This window comes from Leucoraja erinacea, chromosome 1, assembly GCF_028641065.1.
Source record: "Leucoraja erinacea ecotype New England chromosome 1, Leri_hhj_1, whole genome shotgun sequence".
NCBI classification, from domain to species: Eukaryota; Metazoa; Chordata; class Chondrichthyes; order Rajiformes; family Rajidae; genus Leucoraja; species Leucoraja erinaceus.
In genome coordinates this window covers 24,727,018-24,752,158 of record NC_073377.1, presented here as the reverse complement: position 1 = coordinate 24,752,158, position 25,141 = coordinate 24,727,018, and the positions used below count along the sequence as shown (strand labels likewise).

The 25,141-nt window shown below is 46.1% G+C and overlaps 1 protein-coding gene across 8 annotated transcripts in view; it reads right to left on the bottom strand.

Moving 5' to 3' along the window:
* The window catches only part of nedd4l (NEDD4 like E3 ubiquitin protein ligase), a 391,568-nt gene that overhangs the window by 163,551 nt on the left and 202,876 nt on the right, over positions 1–25,141 (bottom strand). The window contains exon 1 of one of the 8 annotated variants that reach the window (XM_055665191.1): positions 9,076–11,129. The exons of 2 other annotated variants lie outside the window; for them this stretch is intronic. In XM_055665191.1, the coding sequence (XP_055521166.1) occupies positions 9,076–10,245 (1,170 nt within the window). In that variant the 5' untranslated portion in view covers positions 10,246–11,129. Of the gene's footprint in view, positions 1–9,075; positions 11,130–25,141 lie in introns of those variants that run through there. 5 more of the 8 variants (XM_055665312.1, XM_055665368.1, XM_055665064.1 and 2 more) reach the window with 5 other exon arrangements.

Sequence of the window (25,141 nt, the reverse complement as noted above, 5' to 3'; positions counted from 1 at the left end):
TATTAAAACATCTTCCTGCATTAACTGCACTCTGCATCATTTACTAACAGGAAAATAGCAGATGTTTTCCTGACTATAGAATGCAAGATACACAGGATCACCAATGCTCAGTAAGTACGAGGTGCACACTCAGGCCAAACCCGGTGCACTTGATCTTCAATGAGGTAATCAAAACGTTACCACTCAACTTATATAGGAATCTCTCAATTTCATCTCTTTGTATTCCACCAAGCCCAACAGCCTTGGGTGCACCAGGAGTTGTTGCAGCTGTCAGGTTGGCTTTCCTGAGAGTGAACCTGCAGAATGCAACTGACCCAGATAGAATCCCAGCTTCTTCCTCAGCACCTGCATGGACTAGCCGGCACTGAATTCTTTAACCTCTCCCGAGTTCAATCTGATGTAACCACCTGCTTTAAAATGACCACGATGAACCCAGTGCCAAAGAAAACCGTAGTAGTGTGCCTTAATGACTACCTTCCAGTGCCCTGACATCCCCATCATGAAGTGCTTCGAGAGACTTTGAGAGACATTAAGAGACTAACTCCAGCCTCCCAGACATCCATAGTCTAATGCAGTTTGCCTACCATTGTGACAAGTCCATGGCAGATGCCATCTCTCGGGCCCTGAACTGATCTCTGGAACACTTAGATAACAAAATAACCTACATTAGATTCCTATACATTGACTGTAGCTCAAGCTTCAACACCGCAATCACAACCAAACTCATCACCAAACTCCTGGATCCAGGAGTCAGCAACTACTCTGCCACTGGATCCTTGACTTCCTGACTCATGGACCACAATCCATGATAATTCTCATAATTGCAAGAGGATTTCAGTATAGGAATAAGGACGTTCTTCTGCAGTTGTATAGGGCTCGGGTAAGACCAGATCTGGAGTATTGTGTACAGTTTTGGTCTCCTAATTTGAGGAAGGACATCTTTGTGATTGAGGCAGTGCAGCGTAGGTTCACAAAATTGATCCCTGGGATGGCGGGACTGTCATATACGAGGAAAGATTGAAAAGACTAGGCTTGTATTCACTGGAGTTTCGAAGGATGCGGGGGGATCTTATAGAAACATTTAAAATTATAAAAAGGACAAGCTAGATGCAGGAAAAATGTTCTCAATGTTGGGCGAGTCCAAAGCTCGGTCAGCATCTACAAGTTGGGCTGAAGGGCCTGTTTCTGTGCTGTATGACTATGCATGCAACATCTAATCTGTGTAATGGGATGTTTTCAACAACCATTGTACCTCAACTATGGTCTAACCATTATCTTGTTATTATGAAGTGCAGTAAGATTCAGCCTTGGTCATTATTATGGAACAAGGTGGGTAGCAAATTTGGAGATCAGAAAGACTTTTCTGGGGATTTGGACCAAAGATTCAACGCAACATTTTTAATATTGTAGCTGATTAGCTTAATATGAACTCAGTGGGATCAAAGTTATTATGTTCAATAATTTTGTTCAACTATATAAAGACAGCTTTATGCACAACAGAAATAGATTGGGAATGCTGCGATCGCCATGTCTGGAATGGTGAAAATACGTAGCAAGCCCAGTGCAGACTACTTAACATACTGTGTTGTTTCTCGGTCATGGTACGGAGCATACCAGACATTTGACTTTTGCTGCAACTGTTGCCATGCGCTTGTTTCATTTAGTCAAATAAAGAGGGCCTCTCTCATCTGCCAATTGATAATTCTGATCCACCACCTACAACATAAAACATTAACCAAGATTTGCAATACCCCATAAACTGTATTGAATGCCGCTAAATAAATGTCTACATTTGAAGGAATTAGTGTGTGTGACCTACTCAAATTACGAACAATGCCATTAGCAAATCCTGGACCAGTAGTTCATTCAAGAGACCCAAGACTAAATTGACCAACAAAACAAGGCTTTAAAAAAAAAAGCAGTATCCAGTTTCAATTATTTGAACTAACGCTTCTCGTATCTACCAAGTCTGTGAACCTCTATCCGCTGGTGGGAAGCAATCAAGAGTGGGACAGCAGAACATAAACAAAGGCTATTAGTATACGGAGGGATTTTGGACTCCCGGTTTATGAATCATAGAAATATATACAAACTGGACAAGCAATTAGGAAGGCAACTAATACATAAGAACTTATTGTAAGCGTGCTGAAGTGAGCCACGATATCAGGTTTAAGTGAGATCAGATAGGGAATACACTGTTTCGTTCAGGAATATATACCAAAGGAAGGATGCACCCACCTTAACATCATTTAACATGTTCAAAGAATATATAGGCAGCCCCATATGACAAGGTGGTGTAGGTGTTTAATAAAATGAAAACGGATCTCTTTATAATGTACAACATTTTGAGAAGGCACAGCAGGGTTTATGCTGAGAAGCTGTTCACCTTGGACAGATAAGAACCAAAAATGCAGACAGAAGATAACGCCTAACTTTTTAAGAGAACTATCTTCACATATTTTGACACAAAGACTCCTCGGGTCAGGCAGCATCTCTGGTGTTAATAGGAATAGGCCACGATCCTTCTTCAGAATGAAAGTAGGGGATTGGGGGGGTGTGGGGGGTTTGAAGAGTAAAAATATTTTGCTTGGGTAGTTTACAATGCAGCGGTATGAGCATTGAATTCTCAAATTTTAAGTAACTTCTAACACTCCCCTCTCCTCTCCTCCCTCCTTGCATTTTTCTCCACCCTAGTCGTTCAACCAGTTCCACAGTTCAGCACATTGTATCCCTCGAGATCACACCTTCCTTAGCCAACAATGAGCCTACCAGGGCACCTCCCTGCCAGAAGACTGGTGTTTGTGGCCCTGATTAGTCCTGGCCTTTTCTCACCTCCAACTCTCCTCCCCCTTCCCTCCCCCCCCCCCCCCCCCACCCTAGCTTCTTTCCGTCTGAACCCAAATCCCGACTAACAAACTCATCCTATCCAGGGCTCGAAATTAGCGGTTGCCCGGGTGCCATTGACCACCCAAAGTGCCGCCGGGCAACCTAAACGCCGAGTCATTTTGCCCGGCTTGGCACTGCAGATACTGGTTTATACCGAAGATAGACACAAAAAACTGGAGTAACTCCGCGGGTCAGGCAGCATCTCTGGAGAAAAGGAACGTGACGTTTTGTGTCGGCGACGGCTGTACTGCAGGACAAAGATACTAGATGTGGGGTGACGAAGGGTCGGAGTGAATGACGGACCCCGCACAGTGGCAGCAGCGGCTGCGACAGCGGCTCCATCTCCTCCTCCTCCTCGATAGCGGCCGCTGCACAAATCCGCTAACGACGCTTTCAAAACAAACCCTCCCGCACGCCGAGGCCGGGAGGAGGGAGGCGTTGGCGTGCGGGAGGGTTTGTTTTGAAAGCGCCGTTAGCGGATTTGCAAGCAGCGGCCGCTATCAGGGAGGAGGAGGAAATGGAGCCGCTATCGCAGCCGCTGCTGCCACTGTGCGGGGGCCCGTCATTCGCTCCGACCCTTCTGAAGCAGCTGCACCAAAGATCCTATAGCTGTAGGATCTTTGAGCTGCACCGCTCGGCCCCGCACCTTGCTGTTGGCTGGCGGAGGAGGGGAGGCTGTTGCGAGGAGATACCAACCGCTTCCCCCTTTGGCAGCGACACTTGGCGATGGACAAGGAAGGCCAAGGCAGGGGCGATGTTGTCTGAGCGGCGCAGACCTTCCTTCCCCCCCACCTCGGCCCCCCTCTCTCTCTCTCTCTCTCTCTCTCTCTTGTACGCCCCCCCCCCCTTATCCTGGGACCCCTCCTCCTCTCCACCCCGCACTGATCCCCATTCCGCCCTCTATTCAGTCCCCCTTATCCTGTGCTCCCCTCCCCATCTATTCCCCCCCCTCCCCCCACCATCTATTCACCCTGCGCTGATCACCCTATCCACCTCGCATTGATTCTACTGCCACCCCCCCATCCTTCCTACACTGGTCCCCCAATTCATCCTGTACTTACCCCCCGTCCCATCCATCCTGTACTAATCCACACATTCATCCCGTACTGACCCACCCTCCATTTACCCTGCACATTCCACTCATTCATCCTGTAGTGATCTTCGATTCATCCTGCACAGACCCTCCGATCCACACTGTACTAACCGCTTTAATGAGCAACATTCACAACTATACGTTGGATTTATCCAGGTTTTACTCCTACAGTCGATCATATACATCACAAATTTGGTCAGGAGATATTTCAGTTGAAATTTGAACGTTAATTCTGAAGTGGAAATGATGGAAACAGCGTTTATCAATAATTTTTTTAAATCCGGTGCGTACAAACTGGGTATCCTCATTGCTGTTCACAACACGTACATCTAATCTGAATGTCCAGTAATGTGGCGTTTTGACACCTTTAAACATATTACCAAAAGAACATTTGCTGCAGTTATATCCTTTGGCCATCTCTTGTCAGTTAGTGTAATGTTTAACCTGTCAGATGGGTATAGTCGGTTTTAACAGCTATTATCATAAAATGCCTATAGAAATTTCCTTGCAACCTGTATAAGTGCAAGTGAAATGAATTTGCCAGCAGTGGTGCGATGAAAAAGAAAACACAAAAACACAATAAAAATTTAACACAAACATCCACCACAGCATTCATCACTGTGGTGGAAGGCACAAAATTTGGCCAGTCCGCCTCCATTTTCCCCCGTGGTCGGGAACTCAACCCTCCGCAGCGGGCATCCAGATGAGTGAAATTCAAGGTAAGTCCTGAAATGGTGCCTCCCCACTGGAGACCGCGGCTTCAGATTGGTGTAGGCCATAGGCCGGCGGTCGAAGATTTAAAGTTCCTACCGCGCCGCAGCCAGAAGCACTGCAGACCGCAGGGCCGGCGGTCGAAGCTCGCCTCCAGGGATCCCCGGCGAGGGGCCCCGCTCCTGATGATAAGGCGCAGCTGCGCCCGCGGTAGAACTTGGCCACGGGCCAACGGTCAGAGCTTCTTCTTCTCCTGGGTCCCCAACAAGGGATCCCAGGCTGCGGACGCCGCGCCAGCTGGAGCTCTGCAGACCGCGGCTTCAGGCTGCCGCGGGTCAGCGAACGGAGCGCTCCCCTCCGGCGATCCCCGACAAGGGCTCGCCAGTTCCGCGCCGAGAGTCCACGCTGCGCCCACGATTGAAGCCCCAGGCGCGTCTCCGGGAAAGGCCGCACCGATCCTTGTTGTTAGGCCACGGGGGAGGCGACTTGGAAAAAGTCGCCTCTCCGTGGAGGAGGCGACCGAAGCGGTTTCCCCCTCACACCCCCCCCTCCCCATACACAAAGAAACATTAAAAACATACATTAAAACATACTAAAAAAACAAAACAAGTAGAAAAAAACGACCCATGTTATGGCCATGTCATGGTAATCTTCGGTCCTTCACAGAAAACATGCTTGCATCAATCTGTAGTGTGCATGGTTAAGCACATATGTTACCATGGTCCAGGATTTATTGACACAGGTTGATCATATGCTGAATAATCCAACCACATTTTAGTTTGGAATTGGAAAGAACTCATAGAAATTGCATTAATTGCAATGTGTAAAAAGAGTTGAGATACTGTCTTATAATTTTGCTGCATGTCATTGTGGGATATATCATGTCTTGATTGGTGAATATGTTTAGTTTGTGACTTTATTTGAATCAGAAATAATATGTGAATGCTTCATTGAGCATAATTCTGACGTAACTACGCACTTCGTCCACGCACATTATCGCACGCGTCACGCAAACCATCTTCAATGACCACCTAAACTGTCATTTGGCAACCTAAAAAGCTGCCAAGGTTGCCCGGCTGGCAACAGGGGAAAAAGGTTCAGTGAAAGCCCTGCTATCCTTTCAATACAATACAATACAATACAAATTTATTATCATTTGAGCCCCAGTGAGACTCAAACGAAATGTTGTTTCCACAGCCATACAAACAAGGACACTGTCTTACAGACATACACATAATTAAATTCACACAAACATCCATCACAGTGAAGCCACTGTGATGGAAGGCAAGTCTTTTCTCTCCCCTGTTCTCCGTGTCTCTCCCGATGTCCAAGCCCCAGGCGGGCGATGATGAGTCCCACGGCCATTTTAGGCCGCGCGGGGCGATTTACGGCCCCGCTCCCGGTCTGAAAGTCCAAGGTTGGAACCCCCACGGGCGATGGTGAGTCCCACGGCCATGAAGCCGTGCCGGGTGATATACTGTCCCGGTCCGGGTTGTTCCAACCCCGTGACACCAGCTGGAGAAGTCGCGTTGCGGGAGCTCCGGGAAGCGGTCTCTCTCTCTCCTCCCAGACCCGCGAGCTCCCGATGTCCCAGTCCACCGGACCTGCGGCTGCGTTGCTGGAGCCTCCGAGCCCCAGGAGTCGAGTCGCAGCAGCGAGTCACCACCGCTCCCCACGCTCCGAGGCCGGCCAGCCCCACGATGGTGAGTAGTCCGCAGCTCCGCAGCTCCGCAGTCTCCCGAGCCCCCGGGTCGTTCAGGCTGGAGGCCGCTCCACGGTGCTAGGCCCCAACGACAGCCGAGACCCGACAGGAAAAAAGTCGGGTCTCCCGGACAGGGAAGAGATTTAAAACAGTTCCCCCCCCGCCCCCCACATTTACACATTTAAAAATACTATTAAAAAACACCAAACACTACATTTAACTAGACAAAAAATAAAAAAAAGACAGACAGGCTGTAGGGGCCGCTGCAACGGGTGAGTCGCGCCGCCAACAATACCACGACTTTCCCTCCAGTCCAGAGATACTGCCTTGGCCTGAGACGTACTCCAGCACTTTGAGTCTATTTTGGGTATAAAGTTCTTTGTTTCCACAATGTCTTCATAGAAAATAGTGAATTGTTGGACATCTTTATATGAGGAGACAATGGGCATTCAGTCAATGAAAACATTTTGCATCAAAACTTATGGATTTTTTGGGCACCTACAGAATCCCACAAACAAAAATAGGGGCACAGGGCAGGAAAGTGCACTTCACGTGGAAGTGAATCATCTTATTGATATGAGCCGTCTCTATGGAAAACGCAGTGTCCCTCTACTCTTTCTTATGTACAACTTAAGTTATGCTCTTCCATGAGATTTTTTAAACAAATGATAGGATTTACTTGCACCACAATCATGTCAGAAAATTGTTTCCAAATAAAAGGTGAAAACTGCAAAGAACCTAAATAGATTTTAATTCCAGCAGACACTTCCTGAACAAGGAATAAGAAAAATCTACTCAGTCCTACCCTAAAGTCAGATCCAGAATCGAGACAATTACTGGGAAAAAACAAGTTATTAAAATGTAAACACTGAACTTATTTTCAGTGGAAATTATTACAAATTGGCAAAGCTGATGTTGCAATTTTAATTTATTTTTTGGAGTTATGTTGCACTTGGACATTATGCAAAGTATCAAAGGGAGACTTCAGTATATGCTTATTCATAAATCTAACAAAAAATAAAGCAAACTGCTCATTATTATTTACTAAACCCAAAGGAAATATATTCTGAAAGAATTCTCCCATTGAAGAAAATGGTGATTATTTTTTAAACCTTAAAATGAAGTGTGATTATTATTGTGGCTCTTGCCACTCTGTAAACTGACTGCCTCTAAAGGAAGCTGGAAGTTTTGGTCAGCTTGCATATGAAGCTAGCTAGCAACAGCAGACTCCAAAACACCCTCTGTTGACTGGTCACACAGTAGTAATAGCCTGGTTAGGTTTCCTCGGCTGGATTTAGATGGCTCCAGACAGAATCTCAGGGTGATCCAAAGCATTAAACTTCCAGTTAAGTCAACACAGCCACAAATGGACAGTTGCTGCAACACCCGCGACTTTAGGGGGGAAACAGAAGCAGAGACTAACAGGAGTTAGAGAAGAGTTAGAATGTATATGGTGGTATACACTCATTTCTTGCGATTCAGCTGGGTCAGGCATTAATAGGCTTCTTCGTGGAACTAAAAGCACTGTTCTCCCCAAATTTCACACCTCAAGGTTTCATTATTTCCACTCAGTTGAAATACACGACAATATGAAGCATTATTTGACAAGTAAATGGGTAGCTCACATGGAATGCCCGCTCAGCATTTTGTTCTCTCACTCACACCCTACTAATGTGTAAAGTGGTAAAAATAATTTAAATGAACAACTGCCTTCAAGCAACAACTCTGTAACTTTAAATTAAATAGAAAAATGGGAAAAAAATATTTGCAGCCACAAATCAGCTGTGGATCAAAGCCAGCAGACAGCAAAATGAGTGTTTTCACGAGATTAATAAGGGAATGACACCTGGTACCAGACAACAAGTCATGTCTCGGATTAATTGCAGACTGCAAACTCTAATGATGGGAAAAATCTCGAAATGTTTGGTGCTTGTAAACTCAGTGCTGACTTGTAGCAGTAAATTAATCCTGCTTGCTTGTTTACACATTTCACAACCTTTTCAGTTTCGTCGACCAAACTTAAATACAAAGATAGAAATACATCATGGGGTAAAAGTAGCCCGCTAGTTAGCAGCTGTCTTCCTATACCATATTTCACTGTTAGGGAGCGTACAGACAGGCATTAAAGGCCAACATCTATTATTTCAAGCTTGCGGGAGGCACACAGTGTAATCCACTAACGGAGCATAGTCTTGTTTTGAAACACATCACTACAGATTCTGCAACCTAAATCAGGCTCAGTCTTCTGCCATACAAACCAGAGGTGATTAAAATAAACTGGGGCCCATTAATTGTCACATTCTCAGCATTCTATTTGCTACCTTTACAACTCTTGTTTATTTAAATTGCTTCGAGCTGCGGTGCAGATTCATGCCGTCAGCATTCACCAAAACAAAAAGCAATATCTTTTTGAGGTAGAATCAACAGCAAAGATACAAATGCGAGCAGACTAGTAAATTTAGTCTCTTAGTGCCAGAGGGGAGATCATGGGCAAGGCCCCAAGAAATGGTGAGTGTAGATGAGATTTAACTTCTGAAAGAAACCCATCGGCTAATGCTGAAAAGGCCAAATGTATTGGTGTCCCCCAACCCCCCCCCCCTCCAGTTTCCAAGCTCGAATGCTCAAAATAGAGCCCCACGTATCTAACTTAATTGACAAGCATGACTTTGAACAGCTCACATACCACAGAGTTCTCTCTGGTGACTGAATTCATTCTTCTATGAACACAGCCACCATCATCCTTCATTGAGCCTTCAGCTTTATCTCCATGTCCTCGGGTTAAAAGAATTCGAACATGGGGCTGCCTCTGATTATGCTCCTGCCTGATTTGAAACTTGCGGGACGGTGCCTGAGGTATTGTTTCCAATGAACTGCTACGTAGCATTTCAAGATTGTTTTCCCCAACTGCAGTTCCAGCGACTTCCTCCCTATCAGCCATGTCAAAACATTCACCGTTTCCTTTAATTGGTAAGGAGGCTGAAGTGCTTCGCCCCAGCCGGATGTGTGGAAACCTGGCGGCATTTTCCCTCCTTGTGCTGGTTCGCCCAGTTTTTAAATCCATCCACGAATTCTGCAAACCTTCCCGCTGTTGCTGAAGCTGCAAAATGAAGCAGGATTGCCCCATGTTCCCCGATATATCAGGCTGATGCTGCAAGGACCAGCGCCTGGTCACAGAAGCACCAGCTTTCTGGTGTCCATTAAAAGGCGACAGGTGTAATTGATGCACGTCCCTCGTTGGTGAATGCCGCTGTATTCTGACACCCCCAACATGTATACCAGAGGCAGACCCGTTTGCTAATTCCTCCGGGCCAAATGCACTTCGCTTTTGTTCCAAAGGAAAACGACAACGTATTCTGCAATTCGATGGAGTACTTTCACTGGTTTGTTGTGATGACTCAGCAGCCACACTGTAGGGTGGGGGATCATCTGTGCAGAGAGGCACACTTGGAAGAGAATGGCTTCTGGAAAATAAACTATCATTGCTGCCAACTTCCACTCCCCTGCCTGTTAACGGCGGCCCAGGATACTCTGGGACTCGAGCATTACATCCATTCATTGGTTTGCGTTGCAGCGAGATCTGCATCGAGGAGCTTCTGGTGGGCCGGGATTCATTGCCGTACAACTGAGGGACGATCATGGAAGAGCTCCGATTCAGGGAGGTCCGCTCTTGCAAAGGCAATCCAGTGACTGGAACTGGCTCAGGTATGTTCTCAAAAGGATGAGGAGCAGTTCTTCTTGGTAAAGTGTGGAATGTCATGCAGACATCGTTTTCCCTCTCTTCATCCAGCATCCCCAGTTCTGGATCTGTGTTACTCCTGTTCGATCCAAAATAGAGACGCAGTCGATGGGCCATAGCTTAGGAGAAAAAAGTTTAGTTCAAGACACGAGTAGAGGGAAGCACACTGCCAGAAGCATATTAAAAAAAAGCGAAGAGGTAACCTCAAGAAAAAACTGTCCCATCTGCCAAACTGTTAGCACTAAAGCTTGATAGCGACAGATAGCAGAAATAGCCCAAGTGACATGACGCATTCCAGGCATGATTGGATAAAGGCAATCAGTACTGCTGCGCAGTATGACATGGGGTAGGGTGTTAAGAGTCACATGATCCAACTTCCCTTCCAATGCACAGCAGAATTTTTTTTATAATAAGACAGCCAGAGCCTGAAACAGCACCTTCACAGCTGCTCCTCTTCCATCAAAGGGTGTAGTCCCAGCAGGACAACACTCGCAGCTGACCAGTGCCGCCTACACTTACTGCAATAAATCTACTTGCCTGATAGCATAATATACTCCAAAAGAGTTTACAAGAGAAGAAAAAACACAACTGACAAAGCCAACATTTCACAGAATCCATAAAAGATGACACAAAGTTGTGAACAGCTTTTAGTTTTGAAAGTCAAGTTTCAAAAATGGAAGACCAAAATAAATTTAATGATTATACTAAATACAATTTTATGGCTGCTCTGAGTACTAAATGTTCAGCTGATTCAAACAGTCAGAGAAGATCCATTTCAGTCACAAGAAACCTCAGAAAATATGGTTTTACTTAAACTTCAGGATAATGGCCAATTAAAAGAGCTTTACTGTCAACAGTCTCTAGTCCATATAATCTTGGCAGATTTGGCACTAGGTAACGTACGAGGAGAATATAAAAATGACTGTAAAAGTTTACAAAGCGCATGAGCCACATGCAAAGCTATTTCCAAGTTTAATGTACAGACTTCATTTAACATAATATAAATTTAGTGCCTAAATTATCCAGAGCTAGTTTAAAAGAAAAGTTAGGAAATGGTTGTCAAGATAAGAAACAGAGTAAATCTAGATCTGATTGAAGTAAAAGATACAAAATAAAGCGCAAAAAAAAAGTTGAAAGGAATATCACAAATCAACACTTTTTGTTGGTTATAAATTGAGGAAAAGTCAGAACACTGAAAAAAATAGCATAGGTGGCAACTCAAATTTGCTCTGCCATTCTGCCTGATCACAGCTGATACTCTCCCTCAACATTTTCTTGCACTTGCCCCATGTTCCTTGATTCCTCTAATAACAAAAAACGATCAATCTCATTTATTAAATGCAGCCTGTGGCTGAGCTTCCACAGCCCTCTGGGGTTTGACTGAAGGCATTTCTCCTCATTTCAGTCATTCATGAATGAGTCCTCATTGTGATTTTATGATCCCCAATTCTTGACACTTCAGTCAGAAGAAACATCATACCATGTCAATACTATTGAACCTTCTAAAAAATGTGATACGTTTCAATGAACATGACTTCAGAATTAAGGGACAGACGTTTAGGGGTAACATGAGGGGGAACTTCTTTACTCAGAGAGTGGTAGCGGTGTGGAATGAGCTTACAGTGGAAGTGGTGGAGGCAGGTTCATTGGTATAATTTAAAAATAAATTGGATAGGCATATGGATGTGAAGGGAATGGAGGGTTATGGTATGAGTGCAGGCAGGTGGGACTAAGGGAAAAAAGTTGTTCGGCACGGACTTGTAGGGCCGAGATGGCCTGTTTCCGTGCTGTAATTGTTATATGGTTATATGGTTAATCAAGTCACCTCTATTCTAAACTCTAAACAAAACAGGCTTGCCAAATTTAATCTCCCCTCATTTGTCAGACCTCAGAATCCAGGAACCAGTGGACACCAGTGGACCTTTGCTGCATTCTCTCCATATTTAAATTATATATTTTTTGTTAAGTTAGGTGACCAAACTGCTTCAACAAGACCAAATATATATTTTATAATAAACCATCTTTAGCATTCAACTCTTTTGACAATAAAGGTCAACACATAATTTGTTGTCTTAGATATTATTATCTACATATCAGATAATGTGAATCTGTGGAATTATCTGCCACAGAAGGCAGTGGAGGCCAATTCACTGGATGTTTTCAAGAGAGAGTTGGATATAGCTCTTGGGACTAACGGAATCAAGGAATATGGGGAGAAAGCAGGAACAGGTACTGATTTTGGGTGTTCAGCCATGATCATATTGAATGGTGGTGCTGGCTCGAAGGGCCGAATGGCCTACTCCTGCAACTATTTTCTATGTTTCTAACCTCACATTTTCACATATGGTATTCCAGCAGCCATATTGTTTTCTGTTCATTTAGCTTGCTAAAATTCTCCTTGAAATTTTATTAACTCCTAAAAATAGCTCACATCTATCTTATATATATAAAACTCAAATCAGTCCGCCTGCCGCCGTACGGCGTCCGCCGCGTTTCTTCCTTTGACGCTCCGCAACTCCGAAACCGGACGCAGAATCGCCGACGTCTTTTCCATTTCGGTAGAGATTTCGCTTTTCTTTCTAAGTATCCGCTCCTCATTACATTTCGTCGTGTTTAAGTACGCTTTTTTAATCAAATCCTACACCCCCCCCCACCACCTCAATATTTCAAAAAGAAACTGGTTTCACATCCACACAAGCAGCCCCCTGTGAACGTTCCATCGTGTGATGTCACAATGCCCGATGCTCACAGATGGCCAATCGGATTGGATTCATTTACATATGCCTTTGCAGGAGCCCAGCCCATGGTGAACATTCCATCGTGTGATGTCACAATGCCCAATGCTCAAATACATTGTTGCCATAGAGAACGCTCAGCGATTATTCAAATTCTTCACTAACTGTCATTTCTGATTTTGCTTGTGAAGTGAAAAGTCCTGAATTGCATTTGTCTGATGCAGGAAGATTGTTCCAGATGTTGGGGAAGTCCAGGACACGCGGGACACAGTTTAAGGATAAAGGGGAAATCCTTTAGTACTGAGATGAGGGAAACATTTTTCACACAGATAGTGGTGAGTCTCGGGAACTCTCTGCCACAGAAGGTAGTGGAGGCCAGTTCATTGGCTATATTTAAGAGGGAGTTAGATGTGGCCCTTGTGGCTAAAGGGATCAGGGGGTATGGAGAGGGGGGGAGCTGTGAGGGGGATGCTAGGAGACTGCAAGGTGACTTGGATAGGCTGGGTGAGTGGGCAAATGTTTGGCAGATGCAGTATAATGTGGATAAATGTGATGTTATCCATTTTTGGTGGCAAAAACAGGAAAGCAGACTATTATCTAAATGGTGGCCGATTGGGAAAGGGGGAGATGCAGCGAGACCTGGGTGTCATGGTACACCAGTCATTGAAAGTAGGCATGCAGGTGCAGCAGGCAGTGAAGAAAGCCAATGGTATGTTAGCTTTCATTGCAAAAGGATTTTGAGTATAGGAGCAGGGAGGTTCTAATGCAGTTGTACAGGGTCTTGGTGAGACCACACCTGGAGTATTGCGTACAGTTTTGGTCTCCAAATCTGAGGAAGGACATTATTGCCATAGAGGGAGTGCAGAGACGGTTCACCAGACTGATTCCTGGGATGTCAGGACTGTCTTATGAAGAAAGACTGGATAGACTTGGGTTTATACTCTCTAGAATTTAGAAGAGTGAGAGGGGATCTTATAGAAACTTACAAGAGTCTTAAGGGGTTGGACAGGCTAGATGCAGGAAGATTGTTCCCGATGTTAGGGAAGTCCAGGACAAGGGGTCACAGCTTAAGGATAAGGGGGAAATCTTTTGTGACCGAGATGAGAAGAACTTTGTTCACGCAGAGAGTGGTGAATCTCTGGAACTCTCTGCCACAGAGGGTAGTCGAGGCCAGTTCATTGGCTATATTTAAGAGGGAGTTAGATGTGGCCCTTGTGGCTAAGGGGATCAGGGGGTATGGAGAGAAGGCAGGTACGGGATACTGAGTTGGATGATCAGCCATGATCATATTGAATGGCGGTGCAGGCTCGAAGGGCCGAATGGCCTACTCCTGCACCTAATTTCTATGTTTCTATGTTTCTATCAGCCGTGATCATATTGAATGGAGAATGGTGCAGGCTCGAAGGGCCGAATGGCCTACTACTGCACTTAATTTCTATGTTTCTATGTGTCCCTCTCCTCACCCCTCTCCCTCTGCCACCCCATCTCTCTCTCCCCCCCCCCCTTCCCTCTCTACCACCACCCCCCCCCCCTCTCTACCACCACCCCCTTCCCCCCTACACCTCTGTCCCTCTTCTACCACTCCCGCTACCCCTCTACCCCTCCCTCCCTCCCCCACTCTTCCACTTCTCTCCCACTCTCTCCTCCCCCACTCCTCACCCCTCTCCCATCCCTCTCTCTCCCCCACCCCCTTCCCTCCTCTCTACCCACCCCCTACCTTCTCTCTCCCCCACACCCTTCCCCTATCCCTCTGTCCCTCTTCCATCACTCCCGCTACCCCTCTCCTCCTCCCTCCCCCACTCTTTCCCCTCTTTCCCCCCCACCCCTCTCCCCCATCCCCCCTCCCCCAAAGCTCTCTCCCCATCCCTCACCCCCATCCCCACTCTCCTTTCCCTCCCAAATCTATCCCGTTTCCTCCTCCTCCCTCCCCTCTTCTCACCCCCCCCGCAAACGCCGTTGGGGAAACAGACCATAGAGGGAGTACAGAGAAGGTTCACCAGACTGATTCCTGAGATGTCAGGACTTTCATATGAAGAAAGACTGGATAGACTCGGCTTGTACTCGCTAGAATTTAGAAGATTGAGGGGGGATCTTATAGAAACTTACAAAATTCTTAAGGGGTTGGACAGGCTAGATGCAGGAAGATTGTTCCAGATGTTGGGGATGTCCAGAACTAGGGGTCACAGTTTAAGGATAAGGGGGAAATCCTTTAAAACCGAGATGAGAAAAACATTTTTCACACAGAGAGTGGTGAATCTCTGGAACTCTCTGCCACAGAGGGTAGTTGAGCCAGTTCATTGGCTATATTTAAGAGGGAGTTAGATGTGGCCCTTGTGGCTAAAGGGATCAGGGGGTATGGAGAGAAGGCAGGTACAGGATACTGAGTTGAATGATCAGCCATGATCATATTGAATGGCGGTGCAGGCTCGAAGGGCCGAATGGCCTACTCCTGCAATTAATTTCTATGTTTCCCTCTCCTCACCCCTCTCTCCCTCACCCCTCTCCTCCCTCTCTCCCTCACCCCCTTCCCTCTCTACCCCATCCCCTTCCCTCTCTCCACCCGCCCCCTTCCCCCTACCCCTCTCCTCCTCCCTCTCACTCCCCACTCTCTTTACCGTCTCTCTCCACCCCTCTCCCCCTCCTCCCCTCCCTCCCCATCCCCCCCTCCCCCACATCTCTCTCCCCATCCCCCTCTCTCACCCCCTACCCCGCTCTCCTTTCCCTCCCAAATCTGACCCATTTCCTCCTCCTCCTCTCCCCTCCCTCCCCTCTTCTCACCCCCCCCCCCCTCCCCCCACCTGTGAGTTTGGGGGGTGGTTAATTTGAGTGTGATGCTGCATCCCCCTCCCCCCCCCCCCCCCCCCCCCCCCCCCGCAAAACGCTGTTGGGGAAACAGACCCAACGGGTCTGCACTTGGTCTAGTATACATATAAAACTGTGATCTGGGATGTGTGTGTATTTAATTGTATATTAGAGTGTGTGTTTATTTGTTCGTCTGCTTCACATCTCCTCAAAAACATGACGCGCCAACGGTGAAATTTTACATTTTCCGATAGAGATTTACGCCATGATGTCAAAAATCACCTCAACTGAAAATTTGTCATTTATTTCCCCAGTTATTTATTAAAATGTTCACAAATGTGCGGAAAGTTGGAAAAAATATCTGCTTTTTCCCTGTGCTTAGCCCTGCTCATAACATTATTGCTATCCAAGTACACGGAGTTCTGCTCGCCCTAACAAGTGCAAATGCATTTTTTTTAGTTTAAAAATTAGGGAGGTTGAATAAGGCGAAATGAGCAGCTCCTGCGCAGTTGTCAGCTATGGGTGAGTACTGGAATAAGAGGAACGGCTTGCGTTGGGGGACCTGGCCTCCTGTGTGACACCAGTTGGTCCAGTAACCATTAAAATTTTGTGTCATCAGGTAAGTGGAAATATTATATTTGGTCCCTGGACTGTGAATTGTCGGGCCATTAATATAATTCCTGTGATATCCCATCAATCACAGCCAGGCAATTAATTAGAACTGTTAGTAACAACATGGTGCTTAAGAAGTATTCATGGTGATATTATAACAAACCAAGTATGTTCAAGAAGGAACTGCAGATGCTGGAAGATCGAAGGTACACAAAAATGCTGGAGAAACTCAGCGGGTGCAGCAGCATCTATGGAGCGAAGGAAATAGGCGACGTTTCGGGCCGAAACCCTTCTTCAGACAGGGGGGCGGGGGGGAGAAGGAAGGAAAAAGGGAGGATGAGGAGCCCGAGGGCGGGGGGGATGGGAGGAGACAACTCGAGGGTTAAGGAAGGGGAGGACACAGCAAGGGCTAGCAAAACTGGGAGAATTCAACGTTCATGCCATCCGGACGCAAGCAACCCAGGCGGAATATGAGGTGCTGTTCCTCCAATTTCCGGTGTTGCTCACTCTGGCAATGGAGGAGACCCAGGACAGAGAGGTCGGATTGGGAATGGGAAGAGGAGTTGAAGTGCTGAGCCTCCGGGAGTTCAGGTAGGTTATTGCGGACTGAGCAGAGGTGTTCGGCGAAACGATCGCCCAACCTCCGCTTAGTCTCACCGATGTAAATCAGCTGACATCTAGAGTAGCGGATGCAGTAGATGAGGTTGGAGGAGATACAGGTGAACCTTTGTCGCACCAGGAACGACTGCTTGGGTCCTTGAATGCAGTCGAGGGGGGAGGTGAAGGGACAGGTGTTGCATTTCTTGCGGTTGCAACGGAAGGTGCCCGGGGAGGGGGTGGTACGGGAGGGAAGGGAAGAATTGACAAGGGAGTTGCGGAGGGAGCGGTCTTTGCGGAAGGCAGACATGGGGGGAGATGGGAAGATGTGGCGAATGGTGGAAATGGCGGAGGATTACTTGTTGTATTTGCCGGCTGGTGGGGTGAAAGGTGAGGACTAGGGGGACTCTGCCCTTGTTGCGAGTGCGGGGATGGGGAGAGAGAGCAGTGTTGCGGGGTATGGATGAGACCCTGGTGCGAGCCTCATCTATGGTGGCGGAGGGGAATCCCCGTTCCCTGAAGAACAAGGACATTTTCGATGCCCTGGTATGGAATGTCTCATCCTGGGAACAGATGCGGCGTAGGCAGAGGAATTGGTAGTAGGGGATGGAGTCTTTACAGGAAGCAGGGTGGGAAGACATGTAGTCCAGATAGCCATGTGAGTCAGTTGGTTTGTAGTGTATGTCGGTCAGAAGTCTGTCCCCTGCGATGGAGATGGTGAGGTCAAGGAATGGTAGGGAAGTGTCGGAAATGGTCCAGGTATATTGGAGTGCCGGATGGAAGTTGGTGGTGAAGTGGATGAAGTCAGTCAGTTGTGTGTGGGTGCAGGAGGTGGCCCCAAAGCAGTCGTCAATGTAACGGAGGTAGAGGTCGGGGATGGGGCCCTGGTACGTATTGAACAAGGATTGTCCAACGTACCCGACAAAGAGGCAGGCGTAGCTGGGGCCCATGCGTGTGCCCATAGCTACGCCTTGTGTTTGGAGGAAATGGGAGGAGTCAAACGTAAAGTTGTTGAGGGTGAGGACCAACTCCGCTAGGCGGAGGAGGGTGTCAGTGGCTGGGTATAGGTTGCTCCTCTGGTCGAGGAAGAACCAGAGGGCTTTGAGGCCATCCTGGTGGGGGATGGAGGTGTAGAGTGACTGGACATCCATGATGAAGATGAGGGGGTGAGGGCCTAGAGAGTGGAATGCGCGGAGAGTGTCTGAGGTGTCTAGAACATAGGTGGGAAGGGATTTGACCAAAGGGAATAGTATGGAGTCAAGGTATGTGGAGATGAGTTCGGTGGGGCACGAACAAGCAGAGACAATGGGTCTGCCGGGAGAGCCGGGTTTGTGGATTTTGGGGAGAAAGTAAAAACGGGCCGTGCGGGGCTGGGGAACGATGAGGTTGGAAGCTTGGTCGGGCAGGGCATGGGAATTGATGAAGTCGGTGATGGTGCTAGATATGGTGGCCTGGTGCTCGTCAGTGGGGTCATGGTCCAAGGGTAAGTAGGAGGAGGTGTCCGAGGGTCGGCGCGTGGCCTCAGCCACAGGACAGTATATTCAGTGTTCATTCCCAGGAGAATGAACGTAAGCATTTAATTTAGTTTATTCACACTACATGCCACGACATTACTCGTAAACCTCTATAACAGTGGGGACCTCGGTAAAATTCCAAGGTCAATAATCTACAAGGCACTTGCAGTTCAAGATTGTTGCAAATGTTTCCTTATCTTTTGAATTCCTAAGCTGGACTCAGCCATCACTATGTATATAATGTTTTTGAAACTACTACACAATCCTCAAACTAAACTGTAAATAAACTCTCGTGTTCGTAAGAGACAGGAGAAGAATTAGGCCATTAGGCTCATATAACCATATAACAATTACAGCACGGAAACAGGCCATCTCGACCCTTCTAGTCCGTGCCGAACACATAATCTCCCCTAGTCCCATATACCTGTGTTCAGACCATAACCCTCCATTCCCTTCCCATCCATATAACTATCCAATTTATTTTTAAATGATAAAAACGAACCTGCCTCCACCACCTTCACTGGAAGCTCATTCCACACAGCTACCACTCTCTGAGTGAAGAAGTTCCGCCTCATGTTACCCCTAAACTTCAGTCCCTTAATTCTCATGTCATGTCCCCTTGTTTGAATCTTCCCTACTCTCAGTGGGAAAAGCTTTTCCACGTCAACTCTGTCTATCCCTCTCATCATTTTAAAAACCTCTATCAAGTCCCCCCTTAACCTTCTGCGCTCCAAAGAATAAAGCCCTAACTTGTTCAACCTTTCTCTGTAACTTAGTTGCTGAAACCCAGGCAACATTCTAGTAAATCTCCTCTGTACTCTCTCTATTTTGTTGACATCCTTCCTATAATTAGGCGACCAAAATTGTACACCATACTCCAGAATTGGCCTCACCAATGCCTTGTACAATTTTAACATTACATCCCAACTTCTATACTCAATGCTCTGATTTATAAAGGCCAGCACACCAAAAGCTTTCTTTACCACCCTATCTACATGAGATTCCACTTTCAGGGAACTGTGCACAGTTATTCCCAGATCCCTCTGTTCACCTACATTCTTCAATTCCCTGCCATTTACCATGTACGTCCTATTTTGTTTTGTCCTGCCAAGATGTAGCACCTCACACTTATCAGCATTAAACTCCATCTGCCATCTTTCAGCCCACTCTTCCAACTGGCATAAATCTCTCTGTAGACTTTGAAACTCTACTTCATTACCCGCAACCCCACCTATCTTAGTATCATCTGCATACTTACTAATCCAATTTACCACACCATCATCCAGATCATTGATGCACATGACAAACAACAGTGGACCCAACACCGATCCCTGTGGCACCCCACTCGTCACTGGCCTCCAACCTGACAAACAACCATCCACCATTACTCTCTGGCATCTCCCATTCAGCCACTGTTGAATCCATCTTGCTACTCCACCATTAATACCCAACCATTGAACCTTCTTAAACAACCTTCCATGAGGAACCTTGTCAAAGGCCTTACTGAAGTCCATATACACAACATCCACTGCGTTACCCTCATCAATTTCCCGTGTAACATCTTCAAAAAATTCAAGAAGATTAGTTAAACAAGACCTTCCAGGCACAAATCCATGTTGACTGTTCCTAATCAGACCCTGTTTATCCAGATGCTTATATATATTATCTCTAAGTATTCTTTCCATTAATTTGCCCACCACTGACGTCAAACTAACAGGTCTATAATTGCTAGGTTTACTCTTAGACCCCTTTTTAAACAATGGAACAACATGCGCAGTACGCCAATCCTCCGGCACTATTCCCGTTTCTAATGACATTTGAAATATTTCTGCCATAGCCCCTGCTATTTCTACACTAACTTCCCTCAATGTCCTAGGGAATATCCTGTCCGGACCTGGAGACTTATCCACTTTTATATTTCTCAAAAGTGTCAGTACTTCCTCTTCTTTGATCCTCATAGTTTCCATAGCTACTCTACTTGTTTCCCTTACCTCACATAATTCAATATCCTTCTCCTTGGTGAATACCGAAGAAAAGAAACTGTTCAATATCTCCCCCATCTCTTTTGGCTCTGCAGATAGTTGTCCACTCTGACTCTCTAATGGACCAATTTTATCCCTCGTTATCCTTTTGCTATTAATATAGCGGTAGAAACCCTTCGGATTTACTTTTACCTTACTTGCCAAAGCAACCGCATATCTTCTTTTAGCTTTTCTAATTTCTTTCTTAAGATTCTTAATCTACTTCATCTACTCATCTACTCCACCATTCAATCATAGCTGGTCTATCTCTGCTTTCTAACCCCATTCTCCTGCATTCTCCCCATAACCTCTGACACCTGTATTAATCAGGAATCTATCTATCTCAACCTTAAATATATTCATTGGCTTGGCCTCCATAACCTTCTGTGGCAAAGAATTCGACAGATTCACCAGCCTCTGACTAATGAAATTCCTCCTCATTTCCTTCCTAAAAGAACGTCCTTTGAATTTGAGGCTATGACATCTGGTCTTAGACTCTCCCAATAGTGGAAACATCCTCTCCACATCCACTCTTTCCAAGCCTTTCACTATTCTGTATGTTTCAATGAGGTCTCCCCTCATTGTTCTAAACTCCAGCAAGTACAAGCACAGTGCCATTAAACGCTCATCATAGGTTAACCTACTCATTCCTGGGATCATTCTTATAGAAACATAGAAACATAGAAAATAGGAGCAGGAGTAGGCCATTCGGCCCTTCGAGCCTGCACCGCCATTCAATATGATCATGGCTGATCATCCAACTCAGTGTCCTGTACCTGCCTTCTCTCCATACCCCCTGATCCCCTTAGCCACAAGGGCCACATCTAACGTCCTCTTAAATATAGCCAATGAACTGGCCTGAACTACCTTTTGTGGCAGAGAATTCCAGAGATTCACCACGCTCTGTGTGAAAATTGTTTTTCTCATCTCGGTCCTATAAGACTTCCCCCTGTGACCCCTTGTTCTGGACTTCCCCAACATCGGGAACAATCTTCCTGCATCTAGCCTGCCCAACCCCTTAAGAATTTTGTAAGTTTCTATAAGATCCCCCCTCAATCTTCTAAATTCTAGCGAGTTCAAGCCGAGTCTATCCAGTCTTTCTTCATATGAAAGTCCTGACATGCCAGGACATAAACCTCCTCTGGACTCTCTCCAGAGCCAGCACATTTTCCTCAGATATGGTGCCCAAAATCGCTCACAATATTCCAAATGTGGCCTGACCAGCACCTTATAGAGCCTCAGCATTACATCCCTGTTTTTGTATACAAGCCTTCTCAAAATAAATGCTAGCATTGAATTTACTTTCTTTACTTCCAATTCGACTTGCAGATTATCTTTCGGGGGATTCTGTACCAGCACTCCCAAGTCCCTTTGCACCTCCGAATTCTGGATTCTCTCCCCATTTAGAAAATAATCTAATTCCTATATTCCTACTACCAAAATGTATGACTCCACAGTTTCATACACTATATTCCATCTGCCACTTCTCTGCCCACTTTCCCACCTATCCAAATCCCTCTGCAGAGTCCCTGCTTTTTCTACTCAACATGCCCCCCACCTATTTTTGTATCATCTGCAAACTTGGCCACAAAGCATTCAATCCACTCACCAAAATCTTTAATATACAATGTGAAGAGCAGCGGTCCCAGCACCGAGCCCTGCATAACTTCGCTAGTCACTGGCAGCCAACCCCTTTATTGCCACTCTTTGCCTTCTGCCATCCAGCCAAAGTGATATCCATGCTAGTATCTGCCCATTGATACCATGGGCTCTCATCTTCCTTAGCAGCCTCCCGTGTGGCACCTTATCGAAGGCTTTCTGAAAATCTAGGTAAACAACATCTACTGCCTCTCTTTTACCTATCCTGCTACTTCGGCCTATTTTATCATGAATTTCTCAGTACTCCGTAACCTCATCCTTTATAATGGATTCTAAAATCTTACCAACAACCAGAGTCAGACTAACTGGCCTATAGTTCCCCTATTCTGCTTTGCGCCCTTCTTGTGCAGTGGAGTAATATTGGCAATTTTCCAATCAACTGGAATCACTCCTGAGTCTAGTGATTTTACCAGAGTATTTCAGTAAAGCATTCAACAAGGTTCCTCATAGTTGGCTGCTCTGGAAGGTTAGATCCCATGTGATCCAAGGAGAGCTAGCTGGGTAGAAAATAGGCTTCATGGAAGAAAGCAGAGGGTGATGTTGGAAGATTGCTTTTCGGATTGGAGGCCTGTGACTAGTGGTGTGCCTCAGGGTTCGGTGCTGGGCCCGTTACTGTTTGTCATTTATTTCAATTATTTGGATACAGGCCAAGATTACCAAGTTTGCTGATGATACAAAAGTTAGTGGTTTTGCGGACAGTGAAGATGGTTGTGAAAAATTGCAAAATGATCTTGATCAATTGGCCAAGTGGGTTGAGAAATGGTTGATGGAAGTTAATGCTGAAAAAAAGTGAGTTGTTGCATTTTGGGATGTCTAACATGGGCAGGACCTGCACGGTGAATGGTAGGTCTCTGGGTAGTGTTGTGGATCAGAGGGATCTAGGAGTGCAGGTGCATAGCTCCCTGAAGGTGGAGTGGCAGGTAAATTGGGTGGTCAAAAAGGCTTTTAGCACATTGGCCTTCATCAGCCAGAGTATTGAGTATAAACATTGGGAGGTCTTGTTGCAGTTGTATAAGATGTTGATGAGGCCACAATTAGAGTATTGTGTTCAGTTCTGGGCACCGTGTTATAGGAAAGATGCTGTCAAGCTGGAAAAGGTACAGAGAAGATTTACAAGGATGTTGCCCGGACTAGCAGGTCTGAGCAAAAGTCAGAGGTTGAGTAGGCTGGGACTCTATTCGGAGTGCAGGAGGATGAGGGACGATCTTCGATCTTATAGAGGTGTAGAGAGGATTTATTCAGGTAGATGCACAAGAGTCTTTTGCCTAGAGTAGGTGAATCGAGGTCCATGGGACATAGGTTTAAGGTCAAGGGGAAAAGATTTAATCTGAATCTTCTAGATAGGCACATGGGCAGGACAGGTTTGGAGGGATATGGACTGAATGCTGGCAGGTGGGACTAGTGTAGCTGGGGCCGTTGTTGGCCGGTGTGGGCACGTCGGGCCCAAGGGCCTGTTTCCACACTGTATGACCTTATGATTGTTGAAATATCACTATCTCTGCCTCCACAATCTCTAAAGCCACCTCTTTCAGGACCCCAGGGTGCAGTCCATCTGGTCTGCATATGGAGAGTGAATATGGAGGACGACAGCGAGAGCAATGTTCTAATCTGTCAATGACAGGCTGTCTTAACTCACTCAGAAATATGATTACTCCATTGTTCAACATGCATTTGGAGTCTTACATAGAAACATAGAAAATAGGTGCAGGAGGAGGCCACTCAGCCCTTTGAGCCAGCACCGACATTCATTGTGATCATGGCTGATCATCCACAATCAGTAACCCGTGCCTGCCTTGTCCACATAACCCTTGATTCCACTAGCCCCAAGAGCTCTATCTAACTCTCTTTTAAATGCATTCAGTGAATTGGCCTCCACTGCCTTGAGGCAGAGAATTCCACAAATTCACAATCTTCGGTGGTATCATCACCAAAATAATAGCCATTTTTATCCTTTCCTTGTAGAATCTTCGATACGCCTCACTGAACAAGGGTTGAACTCCTGGTTGGATAATTGTGGCTAGGGAAATGCTGTACGACAATATTACACATCATTGTGCAACATAATTCCGTTGCTGCTGACAGCTCATTGCACAATGGAAGCGCAGTCCCAAGTTGCCGAGTCTGTTGTGACTAATTGTGTAAAAACAAAACATCCATTTATTATTGTAATTAATTTATTAGCCAAGTATGTAAAAACATACAGGGAATTTGATTTGCCATACGGTTATACCAAAAAAGCAACAAGACGCACAACTACATAATATTAACATAAACATCCACCGCAGCACAGTGACGGAAGGCAATAGTCTTATCTTCTTCCCTCCTTTTCTCCCGCAGACGGGGCAGTCAAACCATCCGCAGTCAGGGTGATCAAAGCTCCCGCAGCCGGCGAACGAAGCTGCCGCATCGGGGCAATCGAAGCTCCCGCGATCTGGGCGGTCGAAGCTCCTGCGGCTGGAGCTCCTGAAGTCGGTCCCTAACCAAGGGACCACGAGCTCCATGATGTTAAGTCCACAGGCCCCCATTGTTGGAGCTCCCAAAGTCGATCCACAGCAAATGGACTGCAAGCTCCACGATGTTAGGCCGCAGTGCGGATGGAGATACGACATGGAAAAAGTCGGATCTCCATCGAGGAAAGAGATTCAACAAAGTCCCCCCCCCTCCCACACACATAATGCAAAACTAAAGATACACTAAACATACATTTAACAAGAGACTAAAAACAACAAAAGAAGAAAAGGACGAGACAGACTGTTGGCGAGGCTGCCATCGTACGGCGCCACCCGCTGTTATATGGTACTTGTAATGTAACAAGGCCATTTGAGGAAGATTACAGCTGCTTTATCAACCAAAATTTGGAAGAGAATGTACAAATTAGTAAGTTAGCTAATGTTACAAAAATTGATGGTATCATAGGCAAAGATGATGGATATCATGAATTACAGAGGGCTCTTGATCAAAGACATACAGGTTTGTAGGAACGAACTGCAGATGCTGGTTTGAACCAAAGATAGACACAAAAAGCTGGAATAATTCAGTGGGACAGGCAACATCTCTGGAGAGAAGGAATGGG